Source organism: Sphaeramia orbicularis, chromosome 21 (assembly GCF_902148855.1).
Source record: "Sphaeramia orbicularis chromosome 21, fSphaOr1.1, whole genome shotgun sequence".
NCBI lineage: Eukaryota > Metazoa > Chordata > Actinopteri > Kurtiformes > Apogonidae > Sphaeramia > Sphaeramia orbicularis.
Window position 1 is genome coordinate 52,570,850 of NC_043977.1, and position 27,873 is coordinate 52,598,722.

Genomic DNA, 27,873 nt, shown 5'->3' on the forward strand with positions numbered 1-27,873 from the left:
AAGAAGAAGCATAGTTTATTGGCTTTCACCCCTTTGTCTAAACCAACAATATGTACATATATACATACATACATACATATATACACCCATATATGTACACATCTATCTATCTATCTATCTATCTATCTATCTATCTATCTATCTATCTATCTATCTATCTATCTATCTATATACATACATACATACATACAGGTTCACATGCATACATATGCACATCCACATTTACCATCATATACATACAGTATATACACATACACCTACATATACATACATACACATATGTGCATATACACACATATACATACCCATGCACACACACTTACATATAAATGTTCAAATTTATATATACACTGTTACATACATACACATATACTTTCACATAGGCTTCTCTGGGTCTAAATCTGAAGAGATTTTCTATCTGTTCCAGACCTCACACATGAAGGCAAATACTGTATGTGGTGTGCGCCGATAATCTCAACACAGAACACCACACAAATAGTGACTCTGTCCCACCACCAATCTAGAATCTAGTCCTCCAAGACAGAAATGTTGTGTGATAAAATGTGATCTAACAAAAACAAAGATGAAGAAACATAGCATGACACGGGAGCCGAGTCCTGAATTAGGTCAGGTACCCCCCCCCTCCAAAAAAAAAAAAAAAAGAAAAGAAAGGGTCAGGTAACCTGCAAAAAAAAAAGAAGAATTTTCACAGGTGTTGGCCTGGGTAAAATTAAACAAAATGTGGGTGGGTAGCAGGCAAGGAAGTGAAAAACTAAAAATTTGTGGATGAAAATAATTGTCAGGACATTTAATGATGGTGATGATTATCTAATTTGACCATGGTTGATCCACTTCTGGTTTTATTTTGAACCGTCTGTTTACATCCACCCGCAGATGTCATTGAACAGCACATATTAGAGAATTAATGATGGTGTGCGTTTTTGGCAAAAATGAATAGACTGAACTTATACAGCGCATTTTCTACACCTTAATGGTGCCCAAGGTGCTTTACAATTCCTCACATCCCCCCATTCATACACCAGTGGGCGGCTGCTGCCATAGAACGCGCTGCCAGGCCCTACTGGGAGCAATTTAGGGTTCAGTGTCTTGCCAAAGGACACTTCGACATGTGGACAGTCGGAGCCAGGATTCGAGCCGCCAGCCCTACGGTCATTGGACGACTCGCTCTACCAGCTGAGCCACAGCTGCCCATGAAAAATGAAGCCCTTAAAAGTGAGTTATGTGTAGACAGTGGGTTTAATAACGGGTCGGGTCAGGTTGCGGGTCTAATGTACGTGGGTATGGATGGGTGGGTTTGGAAAAGTGGACCCGTGCAGGACTCTGATCGGAAGTCTTCTGCTTTCCCCACACACATGAAGATTTTTGGTCGTAAATATTGAACAAGTTTAATACTTACGATTGTCAGCCCCGACCCGTTTCGGAGCCGATTATCGGGACAAATTCACTCTGAACACACCTCAGACCACAGAAGAATCTGATTGGATAAGATGATAAGACATTAGATAATCTGGGGTTTGCCGTCCTTGGTCGGGAAGGGGGAAAATCTGGGCAAAAACAGCCTGATTATCTTTAAGTGTGTACCCCGCTTTACATGAGTACCATTAGTTCATGGAACTGAACAAAGCAGGTCCACTCACTGTTCATGCAGAGGTGGACCTGACAGACCCTGCAGACCACATTGGACCTTACAGACCCTGGAGACCACTTTGGACTTTACAGACCCCAGAGACCACATTGGACATTACAGACCCTGGAGACCACATTGGACCTTACAGACCTTACAGACCACATTGGACCTTACAGACCTTGGAGACCACATTGGACCTTACAGACCCTGGAGACCACATTGGACCTTACAGACCCTGCAGACCACATTGGACCTTACAGACCTTACAGACCACATTGGACCTTACAGACCTTGGAGACCACATTGGACCTTACAGACCCTGGAGACCACTTTGGACTTTACAGACCCCGGAGACCACATTGGACATTACAGACCCTGGAGACCACATTGGACCTTACAGACCCTGGAGACCACATTGGACCTTACAGACCCTGGAGACCACATTGGACATTACAGACCCTCGAGACCACATTGGACCCTACAGACCCTGGAGACCACATTGGACCCTACAGACCTTGGAGACCACATTGGACCTTACAGACCCTGGAGACCACTTTGGACTTTACAGACCCCAGAGACCACATTGGACATTACAGACCCTCGAGACCACATTGGACCTTACAGACCCTGGAGACCACTTTGGACCTTACAGACCCTGGAGACCACTTTGGACCTTCCAGACCCTGGAGACCACATTGGACCTTACAGACCCTGGAGACCACTTTGGACTTTACAGACCCCGGAGACCACATTGGACCTTACAGACCATGGAGACCACTTTGGACCTTACAGACCGTGGGGACCACTATGGACCTTACAGACCCTGGAGACCACTTTGGACCTTACAGACCACATTGGACCTTACAGACCCTGGAGATCACATTGGACCTTACAGACCCTGGAGACCACTATGGACCTTACAGACCCTGGAGACCACATTAGATCTTACAGACCCTGGAGACCATTTTGGACCTTATAGACCCTGGAGACCACATTGGACCTCAGATTGGGGATTCACTGTCCTCACTGGAACTGTTTCTGTCACTGTCTTTTAATGTGTGTGGAAATGACCAAAAATAGTCACATGCCCAATAAAGGGTTAATGCATTGTTGGTCCACACCCAGGCATAGCCAACTGTATGCACTGCATGTATTTTATGTTCAGAGCCTCTAGTGAAGATCATTGGGAACTCTGGCCACCTGGAGCATCATATGCTGCTGTCAGGAGATGACCTTATTTTGGAGTGTGAGGTTTCTCGAGCCAACGCCACGGTTCAGTGGTTGTGGAACGGCAACATACTGCAGCCAAACAATCGCATAAAAATTGACAGCTATGACGTTGTGAGGAAGTTTGTTCTCGCTGGCCTCCAGCCATCAGATTCTGGGGAATATATTTGTGATGCTGTCGATGACAAACTGATAACAGTCGTTGATGTCCAAGGTACGACAAATGATTTGAATGTGTCAGATTAACTCACTACATTTTTTGTTTCAAGTTGGGGCTGGGCAATCAAATTTGTTAAGCTTTTGTGAGATAACTGCTTTTTTGTATTTTTAAGAGTTTTGATTGGTTTTGTCTTAACTGTAGCTGTATTAGATCTGATCTGATTAGATTAGATTAGATTAGATTACATTACATTACATTAGATCTGATCAGATCAGATTAGATCTAATTATATTCTATTACATTAGATTAGATTACATTATATTATATTAGATTAGATTACATTACATTACATTAGATCTTATCAGATCAGATTAGATCTAATTAGATTAAATTATATTATATTACATTATCTTACATTATATTATATTAGATTACATTACATTAGATTAGATTAGATTAGGTTAGATTAGATTAGATTAGATTAGATTCAATTTGATTCGATTCGATAGAATTTTGCTGATCTCTTGAGCAGAGCCCTCAGGAAATTAAGGTTCCAGTAGCAGTACAAACACTGAAAGTACACATATAAGAAATATTACAAGACAAATAGAAAAAGAAAATAGTAATAACAATAAGTATAAAAAGTGTAGTGAAAAAAGGCATTTGCATATTAGAAGTACTAATAGTAATAAATAATAAAGTAGTAATACTAATAAATAATAATAGATAAGTAATTATGTTATATTATTACATACATGTATTATATACATACAGAAATTTTATATATATATATATGTGTGTGTATATATATATATATATATATATATATATATATATATATATATATATATATATATGTGTGTGTATATATATATATATATAAAATTTCTGTTATTATAAATCATACATGTATGTAATAATATAACATAATTACTTATCTATTATTACTTATTAGTAATAAGTATGTAATAATAATATTAAAACTAATTATGTCTCTTGCAAAGTTTTCATCTTTGTGCATTTTGGTCTGTTGTGTCTTTCATGTTTTTTCATCTTGACTCCTCTTCTACAAATAATTTAAGATGAAAAATAAAATTCAGTGACCATCTAGTTCTTTCATTTTCACTCATGACTAAAAATGAGCCTTTATGTTGAAAAGAAATAATGATTTGACATGATTGGCTGCATTACCCAGTTCAGCTTCATGTATTAGCATGTACATTTTGAATGAAAAACATTTGTTTTCCCCAGATCCACCCATCAAGTTTCTGAATAAAGAAGAAAATAAACCCATCACAGCCTTTGAAAGTGAGAGTGTTACACTGACTGCTGTTACGAGCCAAGACACAGCCCATGTCCGTTGGCTGAAAGATGGCCAAGTATTGAACGCAGACAACATTCACATCTCCAGTGAGGGTAATACCCATAAGCTCACCATTAATCTGCTGCAGCTGTCCGACTCTGGAGAATATGTCTGTGACGCAAACACAGATGAGATGTATTTCAGTCTATTAGTCAAAGGTAGGAATTTAGCGCTTCTACTCAAAATGTGACCTTTAATAACGTGCAGATCTGATATTACTCATCTTTATGCTTTTCGCCAGAAATGAAGGTGATCTTTATCAGACCCCTGGAGAATACAGTGTCTGTAAAGGGCAGCAGTCTTACATTACAATGTGAAATCAACATGCCAAAAGGAGACGTCCAGTGGCTGAAAGACGGCCGTGAAATTCCTCCAAGTCGTCGGTACACAATACGAGCCCAAGGTCGAGACAGAAGCTTCACCATCCACCAAGTGGAGGACGACGATGCTGGAGAATATACCTGTGAAAGCACCGACCACCGAACTTCAGCTACTGTCACTGTAGAGAGTAAGTCAAGGAAGAGAGAAAATCTGTAACAAAAAAACAAGTCAAATATGAAATCTAACTGAGGTACATGCTCTGCTTTTAGCTCCTCGTGTTGTTGAGTTCATAGTGGAGCTTCGTAGCATCACAGTCCGTGAAGGAGAAGATGCAGTGTTTAAGTGTGTGCTTTCACCTGAGGACACTCAGTTGGTGTGGCGCCTAAATGGCAAACCGGTCACTCTGAATGAGCGAACAGTCATTTCAAGCAATGGACTCTGCCACATGCTGTGCATCCGCAACTGTATGGTTTCAGATAGCGGCAGAATGACAGCTGATGCAGAGGGGTTGGTATCAGAGGCAGAACTCCATGTTCAAGGTGAGAGCTTGACCCGTTTATTGACACTGTAGTTGGATTATTAATCAGTACTACATGTCGTTATCCTCAGATCATAACTGTCTAACTCAGACACAAATGGACCAAAGTCTGTTGACACATTGGATTCAGGTGTTTCTTTTCTAACAGGGGTCTGGGATCCAAAACAATAATGACCAATGACAGAATATAGTTTTATATTATGGGATAAATATCCTTTTGATCATTAATATTGATGTTTCAGTGTCCGATCCTCATGAACAGGACATCTGACAGCTGGAGACATGATGTGTCCACATATTTATGTCCATATAGTTTAGAAACATCAATATTTCACTGTAGTTTAATGGTAGATTTTTCTTCCTCAGTCAGATGTGATGACAGTAGATGGTTAGATGTAGTAGAAAATTACTATTTACAGTCAGAGCAGGAGAAATATAGACATTTAGAGGAAGAACATTTAAAATCAGTCATAAAAAGGATAACAGAAAAATTAGTGTTGAGAGAAGTTAAGTCCAAACCATCTCTTATGCATTTCAGAAGCAAAGATAACAATTTAACCCAAACTAACCAATGCAATGACATTTATCCCATAATTTAAAACTATATTCTGACATGAGTCATTATTATTTTGTATCCCAGACCCCTGTTAGAAAAGAAACACCTTCACATGCACATTCAACGGGTCCACATACTTTTCATAGAAACATCAATGTTAATAAGTAATGTATTTATCCCAGTATAAAACTATATTTCTTTTCTAACAGGGGTCTGGGATCCAAAACAATGACTAATGTCAGAATATAGTTTTATACTATGGAATAAATATCATATTAATTATTAATATTGATGTTTCTATGACAAATCCTCATGAAAAGGATATCTTAATAAATGGATAATGGATTAAAAAAAATCAATGTTGAGAAAAATTAATGAACTAACCAATGCAATGATATTTATCCCATAATATAAACTCTATTCTGACATTAGTCATTATTGTTTTGGATCCCAGACCCCTGTTAGAAAAGAAACACCTGGATTCAACAGTTTTCTTCCTCATCTAACCATGTACTTTCATCACATCTGACTGAGGAAGAAAAATCTACCATTAAACTAGAGTGAAATATTGATGTATCTAAACTATATGGACATAAATATGTGGACACATCATGTGTCCAGCTGTCAGATGTTCTGTTCATGAGGATCGGACGCAGAAACATCAATATTAACAATCAATAGGATATTTATCCCATAATATAAAACTATATTCTGACATTAGTCCTTATTGTAAGTCCATCCGTGTTAAACAGAGGCCATACCATTTAGATCAAGTCAATGCTATGTTGTTTTTCCATGAACTTTTTGAAGCCCCTTCGTACTTTACAATGATAACCTACCTTTAATGTTCACAAGGAAATCCATGACATCATCCTTTGCATCACAAACACCTGGATCCAACGGGTCTGCAGACTTTGGTCCATCTGTGTATGAGTTAGACGGTTATGATATGAGGATAACATTCAAAAATATGACCCCATTCAAAAATCACTTATTTGTCAGTAACCTGATATATTTGAAGTTGAACCACTATATTTTTCAACTATGGCCCTTTTTTTTAAATTATTATTATTTTATTTTTTTTTTTACCAGCACTAAAATAATCGTTTCAGTAACAGGGTTTGACTAGTACCATTAGAACTACAGAAGTGTATGGGATAAATCATGAGCTGTTCCTTGGTCTGGTGCCTTGGACTGTTAGTGCTTAGCAGCGTCTCCTGTTAGAATTCCTCTGGTAAGTGGCAGAGACATGTGGCTCAGTGGGGTAGGAACATGTGACACGACAGGGGGCGGGGCTGCTCCCAATCCCTGACTTGCTCTATGTATTTGAAACTTCGATGCAACTGTGCAGATTTTTTGGTCTGGATGGACCATGTTCACATGGAGGCCATTTTCCTCTGATAGATTCAGAGTTGGAGTCACACAGTTATTAAAACGAATAGTTATTTTTCTGTTACAATCCTTCGGGCATAGAAAACCACTTCACTGGATTACTGTTTTATACTGTGATACAGTAGGAAAGGTGTAAAATAATGTTCTAATATCGAACCATCTTGCTGTGTTTTCACCAAACCAAGTATTTGAAACCTTTTCAGAATAATTTACACCTTTCTTACTATATCGTATATATTTAGCAGACAGTAGTCGCTTTTCCATTGGACATATGCACAAAACTTTACCGATATTTACTAAATGTCGAAAAAACAGAAGTGTGTAATGTGAGTTTTTCCATGAAATCACAATGGTGACAATTTGTTTATTTATCACAAGATGTCAGAGATGTCATTCCATAAACATGGCGACCAACATAAATATCAGATTTACAGATATATTCATATTTGTCTCATAGCGCCCTCTAGGTTCTGGAAAATGCTCACATTTCTCGTTTTGAATACTGAATGTTCGTTACTCCTCTATCTTGAACTGAATTCTAAAATGATTGGGTTTCCTCATGTGTCCACACATACCGACACGTTTGTTTTCAGAGGTGACAAAAGTACTCACATTCTGTACTTAAGTAAAAGTACAGCTACTTGTGTGGAAAAAATACTCTTGTAAAAGTAGAAGTACTGATACAACTTCTTTACTTAAGTAGAAGTAAAAAAAGTACAACTTCTCAACTGTAATAAAGAACAAAAGTAAAAAGTAAAACTGCATTTTTGGCCATGAATGAAACAATACGTATTTAATCAGACAAAATCATGAAAGTTTCTGTTTTCTAATTCCACAGTGAACGATACTGACCATAGTCCGGCACCCACAGGTAAAAACAAAAAAATTATAAGAATTTTCACAGGTAAAATATGGATAAAATTAAAGGAAATGTGGGGGGGTAGCGGGTAAGGAAGAGAAAAAATAAAAGAAGATTCATGGATGAAAATAATAGGCAGGACATTTAATGTTGATGCTCATCTGATTTGACCGTGGTCGATCCACAGGCGGTTTGTTTTATTTAACAGTGAGTTTCACCTGTTTCCATCCGCCCACAGACGGCACTGAGCAGCACAGACTAGAGATTTAAGGATGTAGAGTGTTTTAGCCAAAAATAAAGCCATTAAAAGTGAGTTACTGTGGAGACAGTGGGTTTAAACAGGGGTCAGGTCATGGTACTCAGGAAAAGTCTGGAAAAAGTGGACCTGTACAGGACTCTGGTACTGACCCTGTATTGGACTCTGGTACTGACCCCTGCAGGACTCTGGTTCTGACCTCCCTGTGCAGGACTCCGGTACTGACCCTGTACTGGACTCTGGTACTGACCCTGTACTGGACTCTGCTATTGACCCCATACTGGACTCTGATACTGACCCTGCACTGGACCCTGGTACTGACCCCGTGCAGGACTCTGGTACTGACCCTGTACTGGATTCTGGTACTGACCCTGTACTGGACTCTGGTACTGACCCTGTACTGGACTCTGCTATTGACCCCATACTGGACTCTGGTACTGACCCTGCACTGGACCCTGGTACTTACCCCATACTGGACTCTGATACTGACCCTGTACTGGACTCTGCTATTGACCCCATACTGGACTCTGGTACTGACCCTGCACTGGACCCTGGTACTGACCCCGTGCAGGACTCTGGTACTGACCCTGTACTGGATTCTGGTACTGACCCTGTACTGGACTCTGGTACTGACCCTGTACTGGACTCTGCTATTGACCCCATACTGGACTCTGGTACTGACCCTGCACTGGACCCTGGTACTTACCCCATACTGGACTCTGGTACTGAGCCTGTACTGGACTCTGCTATTGACCCCATACTGGACTCTGGTACTGACCCTGCACTGGACCCTGGTACTTACCCCATACTGGACTCTGATACTGACCCTGTACTGGACCCTGGTACTGACCCCGTGCAGGACTCTGGTACTGACCCTGTACTGGATTCTGGTACTGACCCTGTACTGGACTCTGGTACTGACCCCTGCAGGACTCTGGTTCTGACCTCCCTGTGCAGGACTCTGCTATTGACCCCATACTGGACTCTGATACTGACCCTGTACTGGACCCTGGTACTGACCCCATGCAGGACTCTGGTACTGACCCTGTACTGGATTCTGGTACTGACCCTGTACTGGACTCTGGTACTGACCCTGTACTGGACTCTGGTACAGACCCCTGCAGGACTCTGGTTCTGACCTCCCTGTGCAGGACTCTGGTACTGACCCTGTACTGGACTCTGGTACTGACCCCTGCAGGACTCTGGTTCTGACCTCCCTGTGCAGGACTCTGGTACTGACCCTGTACTGGACTCTGGTACTGACCCTGTACTGGACTCTGCTATTGACCCCATACTGGACTCTGGTACTGACCCTGCACTGGACCCTGGTACTGACCCCGTGCAGGACTCTGGTACTGACCCTGTACTGGACTCTGGTACTGACCCTGTACTGGACTCTGCTATTGACCCCATACTGGACTCTGGTACTGACCCTGCACTGGACCCTGGTACTTACCCCATACTGGACTCTGGTACTGACCCTGTACTGGACTCTGCTATTGACCCCATACTGGACTCTGGTACTGACCCTGCACTGGACCCTGGTACTTACCCCATACTGGACTCTGATACTGACCCTGTACTGGACCCTGGTACTGACCCCGTGCAGGACTCTGGTACTGACCCTGTACTGGATTCTGGTACTGACCCTGTACTGGACTCTGGTACTGACCCCTGCAGGACTCTGGTTCTGACCTCCCTGTGCAGGACTCTGCTATTGACCCCATACTGGACTCTGGTACTAACCCAGCACTGGACCCTGGTACTTACCCCATACTGGACTCTGATACTGACCCTGTACTGGACCCTGGTACTGACCCCATGCAGGACTCTGGTACTGACCCTGTACTGGATTCTGGTACTGACCCTGTACTGGACTCTGGTACTGACCCTGTACTGGACTCTGGTACTGACCCCTGCAGGACTCTGGTTCTGACCTCCCTGTGCAGGACTCTGGTACTGACCCTGTACTGGACTCTGGTACTGACCCCTGCAGGACTCTGGTTCTGACCTCCCTGTGCAGGACTCCGGTACTGACCCTGTACTGGACTCTGGTACTGACCCTGTACTGGACTCTGCTATTGACCCCATACTGGACTCTGGTACTGACCCTGCACTGGACCCTGGTACTGACCCCGTGCAGGACTCTGGTACTGACCTTGTACTGGATTCTGGTACTGACCCTGTACTGGACTCTGGTACTGACCCCTGCAGGACTCTGGTTCTGACCTCCCTGTGCAGGACTCTGGTACTGACCCTGTACTGGACTCTGGTACTGACCCCGTGCAGGACTCTGGTACTGACCCCGTGCAGGACTCTGGTTCTGACCTCCCTGTGCAGGACTCTGGTACTGACCCTGTACTGGACTCTGGTACTGACCCTGTACTGGACTCTGGTACTGACCCCGTGCAGGACTCTAGTACTGACCCCGTGCAGGACTCTGGTACTGACCCCGTGCAGGACTCTGGTACTGACCCTGTACTGGACTCTGGTACTGACCCCGTGCAGGACTCTGGTACTGACCCCGTGCAGGACTCTGGTTCTGACCTCCCTGTGCAGGACTCTGGTACTGACCCTGTACTGGACTCTGGTACTGACCCCGTGCAGGACTCTAGTACTGACCCCGTGCAGGACTCTGGTACTGACCCTGTACTGGACTCTGGTACTGACTTCGTGCAGGACTCTGGTTCTGACCCTGTCCTCCTTCTCTCCTCCACTGATTTTCCGTCTGAATCGTGGTATTTTACTGTCACATCCGTTTAGTTTGAAAAAGTACCGAGTCTATTCTGAGAATGTAAGGAGTAGAAGGTATAGATATTTATGCAAAAATGTAGGGGAGTAAAGGTAAAAAGTTACCAGAAAAATAAATACTCAAGTAAAGTACAGATACCTAAAAAATCTACTTAAGTACAGTAACAAAGTACTTATACTTTGTTACTTCCCACCTCTGTTTCTTTTAAAACTCTTTGTCTTAGCTTGTTGTAACATCCATCAACATCTGTTTCTTTTTTTTTTGTTCATGTGACTCTAGTTGCACAGAAAGGTCTTTCCATTGCAGTTTTGCACAATACACCGATTTCGCCACGCCTGAAAAACCACCTTTTGCAAATGCAAAAACTTTTCATTGAAAAATGAGAGTTTTGCTGAAATTGTCATTTTTCCATTAGGCAAATTTTTATGCGTAAGTTATATTCACACAATTTGAGGGTCAGTAGAAAAGCAACTACAGTAGTTAAAATGTGTTTGGTTGCTGACGTTAGCTGTTGTCTAACCATTTCAAACATGTTGTTTTACGTACATTTTTACATACGTTCAGATCTGATTTCTGCAGTGGCCCAGAGGTGCAACAGCCCAAAGAATTATCCACGATAAGAAAAAAAAAAGAGAACAGCCCAAAAAAAATCCATATAAGAAAAAAAAAGAGAACAAGGTCTGTGGCTGTTCTCTTTTTTTTTCTTATAGCAGATCACTTTTGGGGCCATTCTCTTTTTTTTCTTATAGTGGATAATTTTTTGGGCTGTTGCACCTCTGGGCCACCATAGCTTTCTCTGTTGTCTTTTTGTTTTCTGTTCAATACCATTTTATTATTTTCCTGTTACATGTGTGATACTATCGTTTTGCCGACATTGCATGGAACCTGTGACATCAGAGGAAAATGGCTGCTGTGTGAATATGATCTGTTAAACTGCATCTCCACGGCAGGAACCTTTCACAGGAACTAGAAATGTTTTAATTTCATCTGCATCTACAGGGTCTAAATGCAGATGAGGGGACTTCATGTACCCTCATAAGTCACCCTTTTAGAGGCTAGGCCTGTCTGAGTTCAGAAACTTCGGGGGGTTAGGCTTGCAGTGCTAGAGATTTCTAAATGGTCAATATTTCAAGCATTTTACGTAACCCTGACTCCAAAAAAAAGTTGGGATATTGTGTCAAATGGGAATAATAAAAATTTTAGACATCATAAACCCATGTTTTATTCATGATTGAATATTAGAGTACAAAACATATCCAATGTTTAAAGTGAGACAGTGAAATTTTGAATTTGATGGCAGCAACATGTTTCCAAAATATTAGCATAGTGCCATATTAACATTCGATAACATCTGGGGCCTGAGACGACCTGCTGTTGGACTTTTTGGACAGGAATGTGGTCCCATTCATGTCTTACATAGGATTCTATCTGCTCAACACCAATGGATCGTATTTATTGTACTTGTCCTTTCCATTGATGACAACTTAGCACTTTTGTTGCTAGATTTAGCAACTTTTCAGCTGCCAGCAATCAAGGTTAATATCATTAACGAAAACTAATGAAATGACGAAAACTAGAATGGAAAAAAACATTTTTGTTAACTGAAATAAATAAAAACTCATTAAGAGAAAAAAAAAAGATAAGTAACTGAAACTATATTGTGTGTTTACAAAACTAACTAAAATATATAAAAAATTATGGATAAAATTCCCTTCATTTTCGTCTTTGTCAACATCGAATTAATACGAAAATTATTTATTTCGCTCTAACAATTTTAGCTAGCGGCATGTGCTCAGCCAGTCTTCTTAAGTATGTGTGAGCTTGTGGGTTTGCATATATATGTGTGTGTGTGTGTGTGTGTGCGGGTGAGTGGGTGGGTGAGGGTGGGGGGCGGTACTGATTTTTAAACTGATATGTAAAGCACTTTGTGCTACAGTTTTTAATGTATGAAAAGTGCTATATAAATAAAGATCATTATTATTATTATACAGTCCGTCACTTGTCGTTTAGCGTCATCTTGTCATCCCCACTCTACCTGGAAACATGGAGACTAAAGTTGGGAGAAAGCAGCAGAGTCCCGTCTGGGATTTATTTGAATATGACAGCGACGAAGACAAAAAATATGACAAAACTGAAATTAATACTAAAACTAAACTAAAACTAAACATTTATAAAAAAAAAATTAAAACTAATAAAAACTAGCAAACCTGCTCTAAAAATGAATTAAAACTAACTGAATAAGAGAAAAAAAAGTCAAAACTAAATAAAACTAAACTATAATGAAAAATCCAAAACTATTATTACCTTGCCATCAACAAGCATCTGCAACAATTTCAGCAACTTTTAAAAATAGTTTTGTAAACTTTTATCACCTTTTCAAAAGGTGGGATCACCATCTCACCTTTTTTTCTGGGATCTGTGTAAAATTTTCTTGTGATGACAGTGATTTTAATTAGAATGGTTTTAATCTAGTGTCGTATGAAGATAACGGACATCCAATATTGATTTCCAGTCTTGTCCCTCGTGCACAGAGATTTCTTTAGAATCTCCAACTTTCCATGCTATATTTCATACCACAGAAAATGGATTATTCAAAGTTTAGAGGAATTTACATAGAAGAACATTATTCAGAAATTGTTTCCCAATTTTTAGATGCAGTTTTTACGGTGAACCTCTGCTCTATTTCCAACCTGACTCACCAGAGTAGCTGCTGAATGGAACTTCAGCTGTTCCTTTTTAGTGCTACTTCAATTTCCAGCCTTTTGTTGTCCTTGTCCAAATTACTTGGAGACCGAATATTTGTCCAAATTATCTGAATTATATGTTGCTGCCTTCAAAATAATCTTTTTTTTTTTTTTTTTAATCTTTTTTCTCAGTTTAAATCTTTGATTTGTTTTACCTATTGTGTATTAAATATGGGTTTATGAGATTTGAAAATGATTGCCATCGTCCATTTCCACTGAGCTTCTTAATTGTGTCTGCAAACTTATTATCTTATTATGTTGGTGGGCCTTTTAGACCACAGTGAAAACACACTGTGACGGAGCCATTTAGTTCTTGGAATGTAAATGAAGTTTTATTTTTTGCTCTGACTTGGAGTTACTTCACAATGTGGTTGATGTCAGACACATAGTATGACTACATATTGTTAGACTCATAGTATAATTAACTCATACGCAAATGGACCAAAGTCTGTGGACCCGTTGAATCCAGGTGTTTCTTTTCTAACAGGGGTCTGGGATCCAAAACAATAATGACTAATGTCAGAATATAGTTTTATATTATGGGATAAATATCATTGCATTGGTTAGTTTGGGTTAAATTGCTATATTGTTTCCAAAATGCCTCAGAAATCGTTTGGACTTCATTTCTCTCTACATTGACTTTTTTTTTTTTTTTTTTTTTTTTTAATCCAGGACTCTTCTCTTCCTCTAAATTTCTATAATATTTTTCCTGCTCTGACTGTAAATAATAATTTTCTTCTACATCTAACCATCTACTTTCATCACATCTGACTGAGGAAGAAAAATCTACCATTATCCTGCAGTGAAATATTGATGTTTCTAAACTATATGGACATAAATATGTGGACACATCATGACACCATTTTTGTTTTTTATACTTCTAATTTATTATGTGTAGTGTGTTTGCTCTTGTATTCTATGTTTATCTATCTATCTATCTATCTATCTATCTATCTATCTATCTATCTATCTATCTATCTATCTATCTATCTATCTATCTATCTATCTGACATAGAAACATCAATATTAATAATCAATAGGATATTTATATAAAACTATATTCTGACATTAGTCATTATTGTTTTGGATCCCAGACCCCTGTTAGAAAAGAAACACCTGGATTCAACGGTTCCACAGACTTCGGTCCATTTGCGTATGAGTTATTTGTGTATGAATGAGGCTAACGATAAAGAAATTAGTGAAATGAAATTTTTTTAAAAATGACATGATGCTGGTATTTAGTAATTCCTTGTATTACTTTTTAGAGCAACAGGTGTTGTTCACCAAGAAAATGACTCCAGTGACAGCTGAGGAGTACAGTGAGGTGACTCTAGAGGTAGAAGTGAGTGTGGATTCAGGAGAAGTTCAATGGATGAGACAAGGGGTGCTAATCCACCCTGGAGCCAAGTATTCCCTGAAACACCAGGGTCGAAAACACAGTGTCACCATCCACAGCCTGGGCCTGTCCGACCGGGGCACCTACAGCTGCGAGACCCTCCATGACCGCACGCAAGCGCCGCTCGCAGTGGAACGTGAGTGTGCACGTGTTCTCACTATGCACTGTTGTTGTTTGTTTACTGCCGTTGCTGATGACTCCACCTCTAGCGTGGCCTCAGTCACTTTGCTGCTTGTGAAAGCAAGCTGACTTAACTGAGTAGGAGTAATTTGAGTGACTGGGGACCAAGGGGTGGCACTTGTACTGCAACATGATGGCAACCAACAGGTGATTGCCCTCCAGCCCGCACTGACATTCAGGCAAGGCTTTCTCTGTATTGATATAGAATCAATGATCATTTCATTATCTGTGTCTAATTCAAATGACATTTTAACAGAATAAATGCAAATTTAACGCAATTATCTTTCTAGGCAAAATAAATGTCCTCAAACTCTTTCTAGAACAGGCCAGGCTTGACACACAATAAAAAACATGGCGTCTTGTAGTGATTAAGCTGTACTTCTGCTTGTTTTTCTTGGTGCACGCTTCTTATATTTCGTCATCTTGATACCCTAGCTGGTGGGTGAATTAAGGGCTGTTCTTTCGACACTAGTGTGAGTGGGAAGGGGAAAGTCAGAACTTCAGGCTGCTGTTGGCACCTCCTATGAATTTGGATCTTCTCTCATTGCATCTAAATTTACACACTGGCCTTCAAACCTAAGGTTGTTGTCATCAGGTCTCCAAAATAAACACTCCTTTTTTTTCCACGGGGAATGCTTGTCTGTGTTAGAATAAGTGAAAAATGTTGGCAGTTTCAGTGGCGGCTTTTGTGTAAAGCCTTGTACTTAAATTACTAAAATATCGGTTTGTCAGTGTGTGTGCCAGCGTGCATTGTTTGCTGCTGTGAACTGATGAGACTCCAAGCCGGGTCCATATTGGAGAATGGTCTGCTGAAGGGGTCATGAAAATGCTTGTTCCTGGAGCCTATGTTTAGACACAACAAATGATTGATCATCGTTTTCAGGTAACTGAAATGTACTAATCTGATGACGTTCAGCCTTTTCATGGAACTGGAGCACTAAGCTTCGTTTAGCATTAGGGTGCTCAGGTAACCCACTTTATGAGGGACTGCATCACATCAGGATCCTTTGTCCCACTACCCACATACGGAGGCATTCTGACTCTGAAGGGAAGGTGTCCAACATCTGCCACAGAACATCGAATTTATTCCATTAGTTAATGTGAATATTAGCAACAATTTTGTGGATTTGTAATAAATGTTGAGAAGTGGACAATAAAGAAAAAGTATTAAAAACAACAATTTTTAAGACACTAAACACTCTGCAGCAGGGCTGTCAAACTCATTTTCTTTCAGGGGCCACATTCACCCCGATTTGATCTCCAGTGGGTTGGACCAGTGAAATACTAGCATAATAACCTATAAATAATGACAACTCAAAACTTTTGTCTTTGTTTTAGTGCAAAAAACCCCCCATTAAATTATGAAAATACTTACTTTTATAAACTATCCAAACAAAAAAGATGTGAATAACCTGAAAAAATAGAAATTTCTTCAGAAAAATAAGTGCAATTTTAACAACATTATGCCTCAACATCTCATTTCTACATGTGCATTATGGATCAGATCTACAAAGACACTAAACACTTAGTAACAGGCAGAAAATTGTTAAAATTGTGCATCATTTTCTTTAGACATTTCAGGTTGTTCATATTTGTTCAGTTTATTCACATGTTCTTGTTACAGGATAGTTTGTAAATGTAAATATTTTCTGCAGTAAAACAACGACAAAAATTTGAAGTTGTCATTATTTATAAGCATAATGGAATATTATTTTTTTCACATCAAACCAAGAAAAAAACACAGTCATTATTTTGTAGGTTTTTCTGCTGTTATTATTTTACTTTAGATCATATTGGTCTGTATGTGGAACCTGAATTAAAATGAGTTCCACAGCCTTGACTGTGGAATTTTTGCACTTCGCAAATTCATCCCAGGGGCCGGATTGGAACCTTTGGTCCCTGGGCCGCATGTTTAAGAGCCCTGTTCTATAGTAATGTTGAAGCCTGTGGTTGGTTTACTGCATATTTAGTTTGTGTAATTCATTTAATACAGTGTTGGTCAAACTGTGGGGTGGGCGTCCTAGGGGGGGCGTGAAGTCTTCCCAGGGGGGTCTTGGGTTCACTCCTGGGTGTTTTTTTGTTCTTCAGGTTAGAACATGTATCAGGTGGAACTAATGTTTGATGGTTGGAGCACCCTGGACTCATTTTATGGACGGACACCAAACCAATCTACTGCCATGGTGATCTGTCACTAGACTAGACAAAGAGTTTAGGTTTGGAGAATGGACAAGGACTGGACACATGGACACACATGTTTGTGTTTTGGACCAGTTTGGACGTTAATGTTCTCAGATGTCCAATGGAAACGGGCTCACTGACCTACTGATGTTGGTCACATGTTCATCTGTGGAACCAACATGTGTTTGTTGGTCTAAAAAAAGGAACTTTATTGTAATAGCTGTAAGATAATTGTGCATTTCCTATTCTTATTTGGAAAAATGCTGTCTCAGAGAAGTCTGGTTGAGTTTATTAGTTTTGTTCAAAGAAAAATCTAAGTTATTTTTAATTTGAACAGAAAATTATTCAAGGAAAAGCATAAAGTATTGTTACAATATTGATGTTTCTTTCAGTAAAAGTTCTAATTGCACCACTGTTCCAGTGTTGTTGGGGTTGAGGGGGGCCTAAAGATTTATGGCCCTCCAAAGGGGGGCCACAGAAAAAGACTGAGATCCACTGATTTAATGTGTATATCAAATGCAGTTCCTATTAAAGGTGCAGGAGACTTTCGTGACCAGGGAAACTGTCAGTCTTCTTTTCCCTTCCTTCGTTCGTTCCTTCCTTCGTTCCTTCCTTCGTTCGTTCCTTCCTTCGTTCCTTCCTTCCTTCCTCCCTCCCTTCCTTCCTCCCTTCCTCCTTTCCTTCCTTCCTTCCTTCCTCCCTCCCTCCCTCCCTCCCTTCCTTAATTCCTTCCTTCCTCCCTCCCTCGCTCCCTCCCTCCCTTCCTTCCTTCCTTCCTTCCTTCCTTCCTTCCCTCACTCTAAAATGGGTTGCTTTTGACTGTGAATTGTATGAAATCTCTTTTGATACATGAAAAAATATCCTCTAAGCTTCAACTAAATGCTGAAAATGACAAGTTTTGACAGACACTTTTCTTTTTATATGACTTCTTTTGTATTTAGTTATTTTAATACCATGGCTTGCGTCCCCTTATGCAAACATTCTAGCAGATCAACTTCTCGGCCTCCACTTTACACCGGTACTGTTGCTGTGATCCTTCATCCTGCGTAACAGACTCAGTCCCAATAGTTTTTTAGGTGTATGTCCAACACTGGTGTGGAGATAGGGGTGGCTATGCAACACTAAACCTACACTACCTCAGTTCAAACATGGCTGAAATGTAACCTTAATCCTATCCCTGTGGGGGTCAGTGAGGACCTTGTGGATGGTGAGAGGTAGGGATGTAACGATTACCAGTATAATGATAAACCACGGTAAAATTGCCGACGGTTAGTATTACCATTTAAATTCTAATTATCATGATAACTGTGTTCGATGACTGCACTTTGAAAATCACGGTGATGCTCATTTCCCGGAGAAGCAGCAATCTGATGACTGACCTCCAGAGGAACTGGACCATACGCCACTGTTGTGGTTTGTCTGTCACTCACCAGGACTGAACCACTGACCAGTCTGGATCAGATCAGCCTAACATGTTTTAACCCTTTCATGCATGAATTAGGAGAACCTTAATCCAGATTTTTTTTCCTGAGTGTTTTTATTCCTCTTTAGGCATGAAAAAAAACATGCCGAAAGAAAATTTTTTTATGAACCTATTTATCATGGAGTTGCAAAAATGTCCACTCAGCTGGACACCATGCGTTAAATTTTTGAAGCAAAGAAACATGTATTTACTGATATATTGTGTGAAAACTATGAAATAAAAACATTTTTAATGCTTATTGTAGGTAATTCATTTATCAGACAGGAGTAGTTGTTTGTTTACTTGCTTTAATAGTTTCTCTGATAAATGACTTATCTACAAAAATTATCTGTGGAAGACAGTATGAACATTTAACAGACATTTTTAATGCTGCTAATCTGAAGTTTTATCACATTTTAACATGTTAATACCAGTCATTACTCACTTCATGGAGATAATAGGCAAAAAAATAAAAAAATAAAAAAAATTGTTTTTTCACTAATTGTTAGGTGGTTTTTGGGTCATTTTGGGGTGGTTTTAAGGTGGTTTTTGGGTAATTTTTGGGTGATTATTAGGTGGTTTTTATGTGGTTTTTGGGTAATTTTTGGGTGATTATTAGGTGGTTTTTATGTGGGTTTTGGGTAATTTTTTTTCGTGATTATTAGGTGGTTTTTATGTGGTTTTTGGGTAATTTTGGGTTATTTTTAGGTGGTTTTTTGTGTGATTTTTGGTGGTTGTTAGGTGGTTTTTGGCTAATTTTTGTGTGATTTTTAGGTGGTTTTTTGCAGGATTTTTAGGTGGTGTTTATGTGGTTTTTCGCTGGTTTTTGGGTAATTTTTGGGTGGTTTTTAGCTGGTTTTTGAGTAATTTTAAGGTGGTTTTGGGGTAATTTTTGGGTAATTTTTGGGTGTTTTTTGAGTAATTTTTAGGTGGTTTTAGGGTCATTTTTGGGTGAATTTGGTGATTTTTGAATAGTAACTTATCATTTGTACATGAAAAAAAAGACAACTTTTAAAAAACAAACAAACTGTTAATTACAGACTTATAACAATAACACGCACTTGATTTACACTTAAACATGTTACTCTAGATCAGGTTTACTGAGAACAGCATAGTTACAGTAATGTAATGAATGTCAGTGTATGTGATGATGCATAAGTGTACACTGTGTTGGCTGATATGGAACTAAAACAACAAAATCCATGAATATATGAGAACAGCTGTAGAATAACTGTCCACTGTAGTGAGCACTATGCATGAAAGGGTTAAAATCCTCATTCTTTTAGAATATTTACATTTGTTCATTAAACAGTTCAGGAAAATATGATTGTGTTTCACTTTCTGTTTGTGTGTGTACAATAGTGTATATGTGTGACACTGTGAATGATTTGATCTGGAAAATGGTCAAACCAGCTCCATTATGACCTGTCCAACTACTTTTTTTCCCACTCAAAAAACCACTCAGGAATCAATAGGAGAACTGATAAGGAATTGGATCGGTAAACAGAATCCACAGTGGCATTGATATTGATAAAATCCTATTAATTTCCACCCCTGGTGCAGATATCTCTTCTGTCCATAAGGTGCTATCTTTAATGCACATTTGTGTGTTTGATGTTGACATGTTAATATTTTAATGTTTCTGCCAACAGAAAGTACATTGTGTGTGTTATTTTATTTGTTTTTGTTTTTGTTTTTTTTTGTTTTTTTCAAAATACAACTTGGTTGCATTATTTCAGTGTGTGTATAAGTAGTTTTTGAACATTTTGAACACATTACAACAATACCGTGATAATAATGATAATCGTGATAATTTTGGTCACAATAACCGTGATATGAAATTTTCATATTGTTACATCCCTAGTGAGAGGTTAACATAAATAACTATAACAGTATAGACAGTGAATGGTACAAAAACATAGTCCAATAGTTATTACACCGTCCTCGAAGTCCCATCCTGCTGTTTAATATTTCCTCTTACACTTCTGTAATTTTTCTTACAGCTCGAAAAATCACAATCAAGAGAGGGCTGAGCGACATAAGAACCATTGAGAGAGAAACGGCCTCTTTTGAGGTGGAACTGTCCCATCCAGACGTCCCAGGCTCATGGATGAGAAACGGAATCCAGCTCAAACCCACAAGTCACTTCCGTATGAGCGCCAAAGCTAAAGTCCACAGCCTCACCATCTCCAACCTGACAGTGGAAGACACCGGCACCTTTGTGTTCAGCGTAGAGAACCTCAAGACATCTGCACGACTTGTAGTGAAGGGTACGTCATTTTGAAAAAGTCGTAGATGATTGTACAGATAGTGTTTAGCATCCTAAATAGCAGCCTCATCCTGGGGTTAACCCTTAAAGAGCCAAAACCATCTACTGAAAACTGTCAACTGTTTAATACCTGTTGGTCCATTCTATCAATCAGATATGACCCATTTGGACAATCAGAGGCTCTGTAGTTACCATGGAAACACCGTCATCTTCTACAACATTGATCCACCAGTAAAACCCATGGAGTTGGATCAGTGACAGTGGATGGAGATGCTTGTTTTCATGTTCAGTTAATGAGAGATTTTGTCAGAAAAGTACATTTTTCCTCATTCTCTTGTTTTCTAGTTTGATGTAATAACCTTTGAATTTACTCTGAGCTTTTACAAACATCTACATGACCATTACGTAAAGTGTTATGATTGTTGCCGTAGACGTGTATCCATTGGAGTGCAAGGTCCTAGCTTCTGTAGCCAAAACATCTTCTCCAGTGAACAGAACTGACCCTGAATCTTATCAGTAGTGACGTCCATGAGCTTACTGGGAGGCAAACTTCATCAGTAGAGAGATACATGAGGTTACTGTGACATTTTAGAGCAGCTCAGAGCAAGACTGTATTTATTCCAGAATTATTCTTCAGCGACCCACTTTTGGGTTGCGACCCACCAGTTGAGAATCACTATCTTAAACAACCATCAGTTTGTTAAAGAGCAAAAAGACTAGACCAGGGCTCTCAAACTCATTTTCTTTCAGGGGTCACATTCAGCCCAATTTAATCTCCAGTGGGCCGGACCAGTAAAATAATAGCATAATAACCTACAAATAATGACAACTCCAAATTTTTGTCTTTGTTTTAGTGCAAAAAACCCCCCACGAAATTATGAAAATATTTACTTTTATAAACTATCCAAACAAAAAAGAAATGAATAATCTGAAAAAACTGAAATTTTTTAAAGAAAAATAAGTGCACTTTTAACAATATTATACTTCAACTTATCCTTTATACATGTGCATTATGAATTGGATCTACAAAGACACTAAACACTTAGTAACAGGCAGAAAATTGTTAAAATTGTGCTTAATTTTCTTTAGACATTTCAGGTTGTTCATATTTGTTCAGATTATTCACATTTTATTGTAACAGGATAATTTGTAAATGTTAATATTTTCATAATTTAATGTTATTTTTTGCACTAAAATAAAGACAAATATTTGAAGTTGTCATTATTTATAGGCATATAGTGTAATATTATTTTTTTCACATCAAACCGAAAAGAAAATATACAGTCATCATTTTTTGTAAGTTATTATGCTGTTATTTTACTGTAGATCATATTGGTCTGTATGTGGAACCTGAACTAAAATGAGTTCCACAGCCTTGACCCTTTTTGCACTTTGCAAATTCATCCCAGGGGCCCCATTGGAACCTTTGGTGAGCCACATTTGGCCCCCGGGCCGCATGCTTGAGACCCCTGGACTAGACAATCCCAGGATCCATTGGATTCATCCAGTTTATGAAAAGGAGCACGAGGCTTCACTTTCACACATGGGTTAGACCTTGTGTTCCACAGTTCCAGTCTGGACTCCACTGAGAATCTATGGGATGTGATGGAGAACAGTATTAACAATGATCGGATAAAAAATGTGGATGAAGATGTGGATGAAAATAAATGCTGACATTTGTTGTGGCATATTATAAGCATTGCATGAAATCAGCGCTGCCTCAGGGAATGAGTCCAACAAACTAAACCAAAGTCAGTCCAGGGAAATATTGTGTACGGGAGTTTTTTTGGACAGGCAGTTTATATAGTAAAAAAACCTGAAACTAAACAATATATATCACTCTCTTCAGACTCCACCAAATTCCCAAAATAACATATTTAATAACAATTTCCGGTCTATAATCCTCTACTTTTTCCACATGCTGTGAACCCGTGGCTCAAACATGATGCTGCTAATTTATGTTTTCTGGGCTAACGATCGATCGGGCTGTCAAAGAATGAAATAGAGCTGCTGCACGTAAGCTTGGCATCAATGAATCGATGGTGGGACATTGGAGACGGAGTGGGTGTGGCTTATAGTCAGGTGTGGCCAAATAGTCCGGAAAGTACGGTACATAAATTAACCAGTTACAGCTTTAAAATGTGGCTTTTTCCTAAGAGTTCCTGTATCTGTTCGTGGTAGATTAACCCTTAAAGACCCAAACAGCCACTGGCGACCAAAAGCATCTATTGATCCATTCATCCTATTAATTGATACACATAAATAATTGGTGTAAAATACCATTTGTCATCTTTTCATGGTCACCAGATATGACCCATGTGGATGTTCACAGGCTCCATAGTTACCATGGAAACACCGTCATCATCACTTCAACTTGACAGACATCAACACTTTGCTTGTTTTGATATAATAACCTTTAAGTTTACTGTGACTTGTCAAGAACATTTACATGATCTGTGAATTAAATATAAGAAAGTGCATGATTTACACTAAGAATGCAAAATACAGAAGATAATATTATAATAAATTTTGATAAATCACTTAAAAAAGGTTAAACTCAGACAAGACTGAAGTCGTCTTTGGCCCAAAAAAAACCCGAAGTGTCATCAGTCATCTGGAATCTCATGATTTGAAAACTTAAAATCAGGGTAGACATCTAGAGGTAATAATGGACTCAGACCTAAACTTTGACAGACACATTAAAGCAATACCATCATCAGCCTTTGACCATCTCACAAACACTGGTAGAATCAAAGGTTTAAACCAGACTTAGACAGACGTATCCATGCATTTATCTGGAGCAGGTTAGACTAGCGGAACAACCTTCTCACTGGACTCTCTAAATCTGCTGTAAGACAGCTGCAGAACATCCAGAACGCTGCTGCTCAGGTCCAGACTAGAACCAGGAAGGACCACCATATTAGTCCTGGTCCAGGTCTATGCACTGGCTTCCTCTGGCTCAGAGAATTGACTTTAAAACAGCTCTGCTCCTGTACAAGTCTGTCCATGGTCTAGCACCAAAGCACATCTCTGACATGTTGGTCCCATATGAACCATCTGGGACCCTGAGAACCTCTGGGTCTGGTCTTCTGCTGGTCCCAGAGTCAGGATTAAACAGGGTGAAGCTGTGTTTCAGTTCCATGCAGCTAAACTCTGGAACAGTGAGACAGGCTTCAACTCTGACCTCTAACCTTAGAACAACTGAAAGGGTTCTATCTGACCTTTTACTTTATTTTAACTGATTATTATTTATGTTTTATTACCTCCGCCAAGGAGGTTATGTTTTTGCCAGGGTTTGTTTGTTTGTCTGTTTGTCTGTCTGTTAGTGTGCAACATAACTCAAAAAGTTATGGACAGATTTGGATGAAATTTTCAGGGTTTGTTGGAAATGGGATAAGGAAGAAATGATTAAATTTTGGTGGTGATCGGGGGTGGGGTGGGGGGGCCCACGGGGGGGGGCCCATTTCCAACAAACCCTGAAAATTTCATCAAAATCTGTCCATAACTTTTTGAGTTATGTTGCACACTAACGGACAGACAGACAGACAAACAAACAAACAAACCCTGGCAAAAACATAACCTCCTTGGCATGGGGGGGCCCACGGGGGGGGGCACTGATCAGCCTTGGCAGAGGTCTGCGCTCTCCGAGTGCTTCTAGTTGATTCTGTTTTAATTGTGTGTTTTTAAATTGTCTCTTCTCCATTTTTGTGAATTACTGTGAATTGCCCTGTGTATCAATTGTACTATACAAATAAATCTGCCTTAAATAGAGAAAAATTCATTTGGGAACGGACACAAAATATTGCTGGGTCTTTATTGGTTAAGATAATCAAAAATCATAATTCTCATCAATAATTCATACTAAAATGTTACAAACCACATGCAGTGCCCTGCAGAACCACCCAAACAAACCTTTCCTGATGTTATTTTGTTGTCAGTCCACTCAGAGCAGCCGACAGAGGCGTGATAATAGAGCGGAGTGGTGGCTCTGTTACTGTGGCCTTTATCTGGGATCAGGTTTCAAACATAAAATAGACTAGCATGACTGAATGAAAAGCAATAGCACCATTCAGGCTTTTCTGTCGGTGCTAGTTTAACTTCATGCTGGAAAATAATCCAGTCCACACTGTGTCACTCAGTACACATCAGCCCTTTGAGCTGGGCTTCAAACGCTGGGAAGGACGCCGGATAAAAATGTCATCACATTAGATTAGGCCACATAACTTAACCCTGTCGAGTATTTGATGTTAGAGCAGCGCTTGGTGCTGATCCTTGAGCCTAATGGGTTTTCTGCTCCTTGACCAGAACCCCCAGTGACGATTTTCAGAAAACTGGAAGACCAGAAATTCCCAGACGGAGCAATCATCTCTATTGAGTGTGAGCTGTCGAGACACAACGTGGACGTGAAATGGATGAAGGCAAGTGTTTTCTATACAGAAGGAAACATATGTATTTTTTGTACTTTTCCCCAAATAATACAATTGTACACAGGTACCCAGTGGCAGATCCAGAAAATATGGATAGTAGTGGTGTGTGTGTGGGGGTTGGGGGGGTTGGGGGGGCAGGAGAATGGAATGGTGAGGTCCAGGATGGGAGCCCTAGTGGGGGTTCAAGGGGCAAAGCGAAGCAAAATTAACATTATAAATGCTTCAAATCACAATTACTAATGTGACCAGTTTATAAACCAAAGCAAAGACTTGGCTTTAATAAGGTTGGACTCAGTTATGACTTTGAATTCCATTACATTCAAATAATTACCTCTACCAAGGAGGTTATGTTTTTGCCAGGGTTTGTTTGTTTGTCTGTCTGTTTGTCTGTCTGTTAGTGTGCAACATAACTCAAAAAGTTATGGACAGATTTGGATAAAATTTTCAGGGTTTGTTGGAAATGGGATAAGGAAGAAATGATTAAATTTTGGTGGTGATCGGGGGTGGGGGGGCCCCACGGGGGGGGGCGCAGACCACAAAATTTCATCCAAATCTGTCCATAACTTTTTGAGTTATGTTGCACACTAACGGACAGACAAACAGACAGACAGACAAACAAACAAACAAACCCTGGCAAAAACATAACCTCCTTGGCGTGGGGGGGCCCACGGGGGGGGGCACTGATCAGCCTTGGCAGAGGTCTGCGCTCTCTGAGTGCTTCTAGTTTAAAATTAGAACCAACAGGATCCAGTAGATGTACAGGCCTGTGTTTGACAACTGTGTATCTGTGTTCAAAGATCTATATCATAATAATGGTGGCTCTCAGAGCGTCTGTGTGTGTTCTGAGAAATTGAGACAATTGAGAAATTGAGATTTGGTTCCTAAAGTTAAGGAATAGTCCCATTTTGGCATTAAATATCTTTTTTCTTTAAAATTCCCTTTTTTAAAGTCACGAGGGACTGATCTAATTCACGTTGCGTCATGTCTCCAGCAACGCAATGCAATTTGAGTACAAAAAAATCCTAGACCGAACACTTGACCGACATAAAGTATTAGACACACTCTGAAGGAAAAAGTTTTCTTTTCACTGAAGCACTTCGAGATTAAAATAATACATTAACACGAAGCATACATTAGTCGGAGATTCTGCTAGCTTTCCATAATACTGGAAGGTCTCAGAGCGTCTGTCTGTCTGTCTGTCTGTCTGTCTGTGGGTCTGTGCAGTGGGAAATGTTCCCACAGCTAGAGGAGTGGATTTAAGCTAGTGTTTCATATTCAGTCCATGCAGTTCAGTAAGTAAATCAGTAAGTAACATCACAGTCTACGATGCAGGAGGCCAGGGTTCGAACCCTGCAAAGAGGAGTATTTATTTTACATGTTCAAATGGGGGGGGACCACTGAGGGTGCAGGTGGGTAAATCTGCCACTGATAGATTAATACATTAGTCTCTATTTTTTTAAACAAATAAGAAAAAGATCAAATATGCTCTTTCTGTCATTGATTATTCTTCTTTGTTTTGCAGAATGGACTTGAGGTGAAGCCAAGTAAAGACCTGCGCATTTATGCGATGGGGAGGAAACGGTTTCTTCAGATCATGAAATGTCGCGTCAGTGATTCGGGCGTGTACACCTGTGATGCTGGAGATGCTACTACGTCTTGTGCTGTGGAGGTTTATGGTAAATTCTACTGTACTACAAAGTATACACAATCAGTAGTTTGGAAAGAAATGTTATTTGCAGATTCATACGAAACATATCTACTATACAGAAGACTTAAGGCTCCCACTGAGTCAGATGGACTTTGAGCAGTGCGGACTCTGAGTGCACTGTCCACAGATGTTTGAGGTTTCATAGTCATAGTAATTTCACATTTAAAACAGGTCTATATGAAGACTTCCAGCAGAGCAGTCTACTGTGTGACACCGAGTATGCATACACCGAGTCCACGCAGTCATAAAAATTTAGCTTTGTGAGGACACACCCAGCGGATGTCAGCTTTGGGTCCACCTCAAGTACGTGTGGACGTCCGCAGAGTCAAGTACGCCCGACTCTATAGGGGCCTTTAGGACACCCTTAGCTATGTTGTTTTTACACTGTTGTACTGAGCATAATAGTTATTTCTCAGTCTCTTTATTAAAATACAACA

At 39.7% G+C, this 27,873-nt stretch overlaps 1 protein-coding gene across 1 annotated transcript in view; it reads left to right on the forward strand.

Annotated features, from left to right (window-relative positions):
* Positions 1–27,873, forward strand: part of LOC115412072 (obscurin-like protein 1) — a 78,240-nt gene that overhangs the window by 36,650 nt on the left and 13,717 nt on the right. Inside the window, exons 12-19 of the mRNA XM_030124367.1 lie at positions 2,814–3,089; positions 4,287–4,556; positions 4,640–4,906; positions 4,989–5,258; positions 15,082–15,348; positions 21,036–21,302; positions 25,607–25,719; positions 27,251–27,404. Coding sequence (XP_029980227.1) covers positions 2,814–3,089; positions 4,287–4,556; positions 4,640–4,906; positions 4,989–5,258; positions 15,082–15,348; positions 21,036–21,302; positions 25,607–25,719; positions 27,251–27,404 — 1,884 coding nt within the window. The remainder of the gene's footprint in view (positions 1–2,813; positions 3,090–4,286; positions 4,557–4,639; positions 4,907–4,988; positions 5,259–15,081; positions 15,349–21,035; positions 21,303–25,606; positions 25,720–27,250; positions 27,405–27,873) is intronic.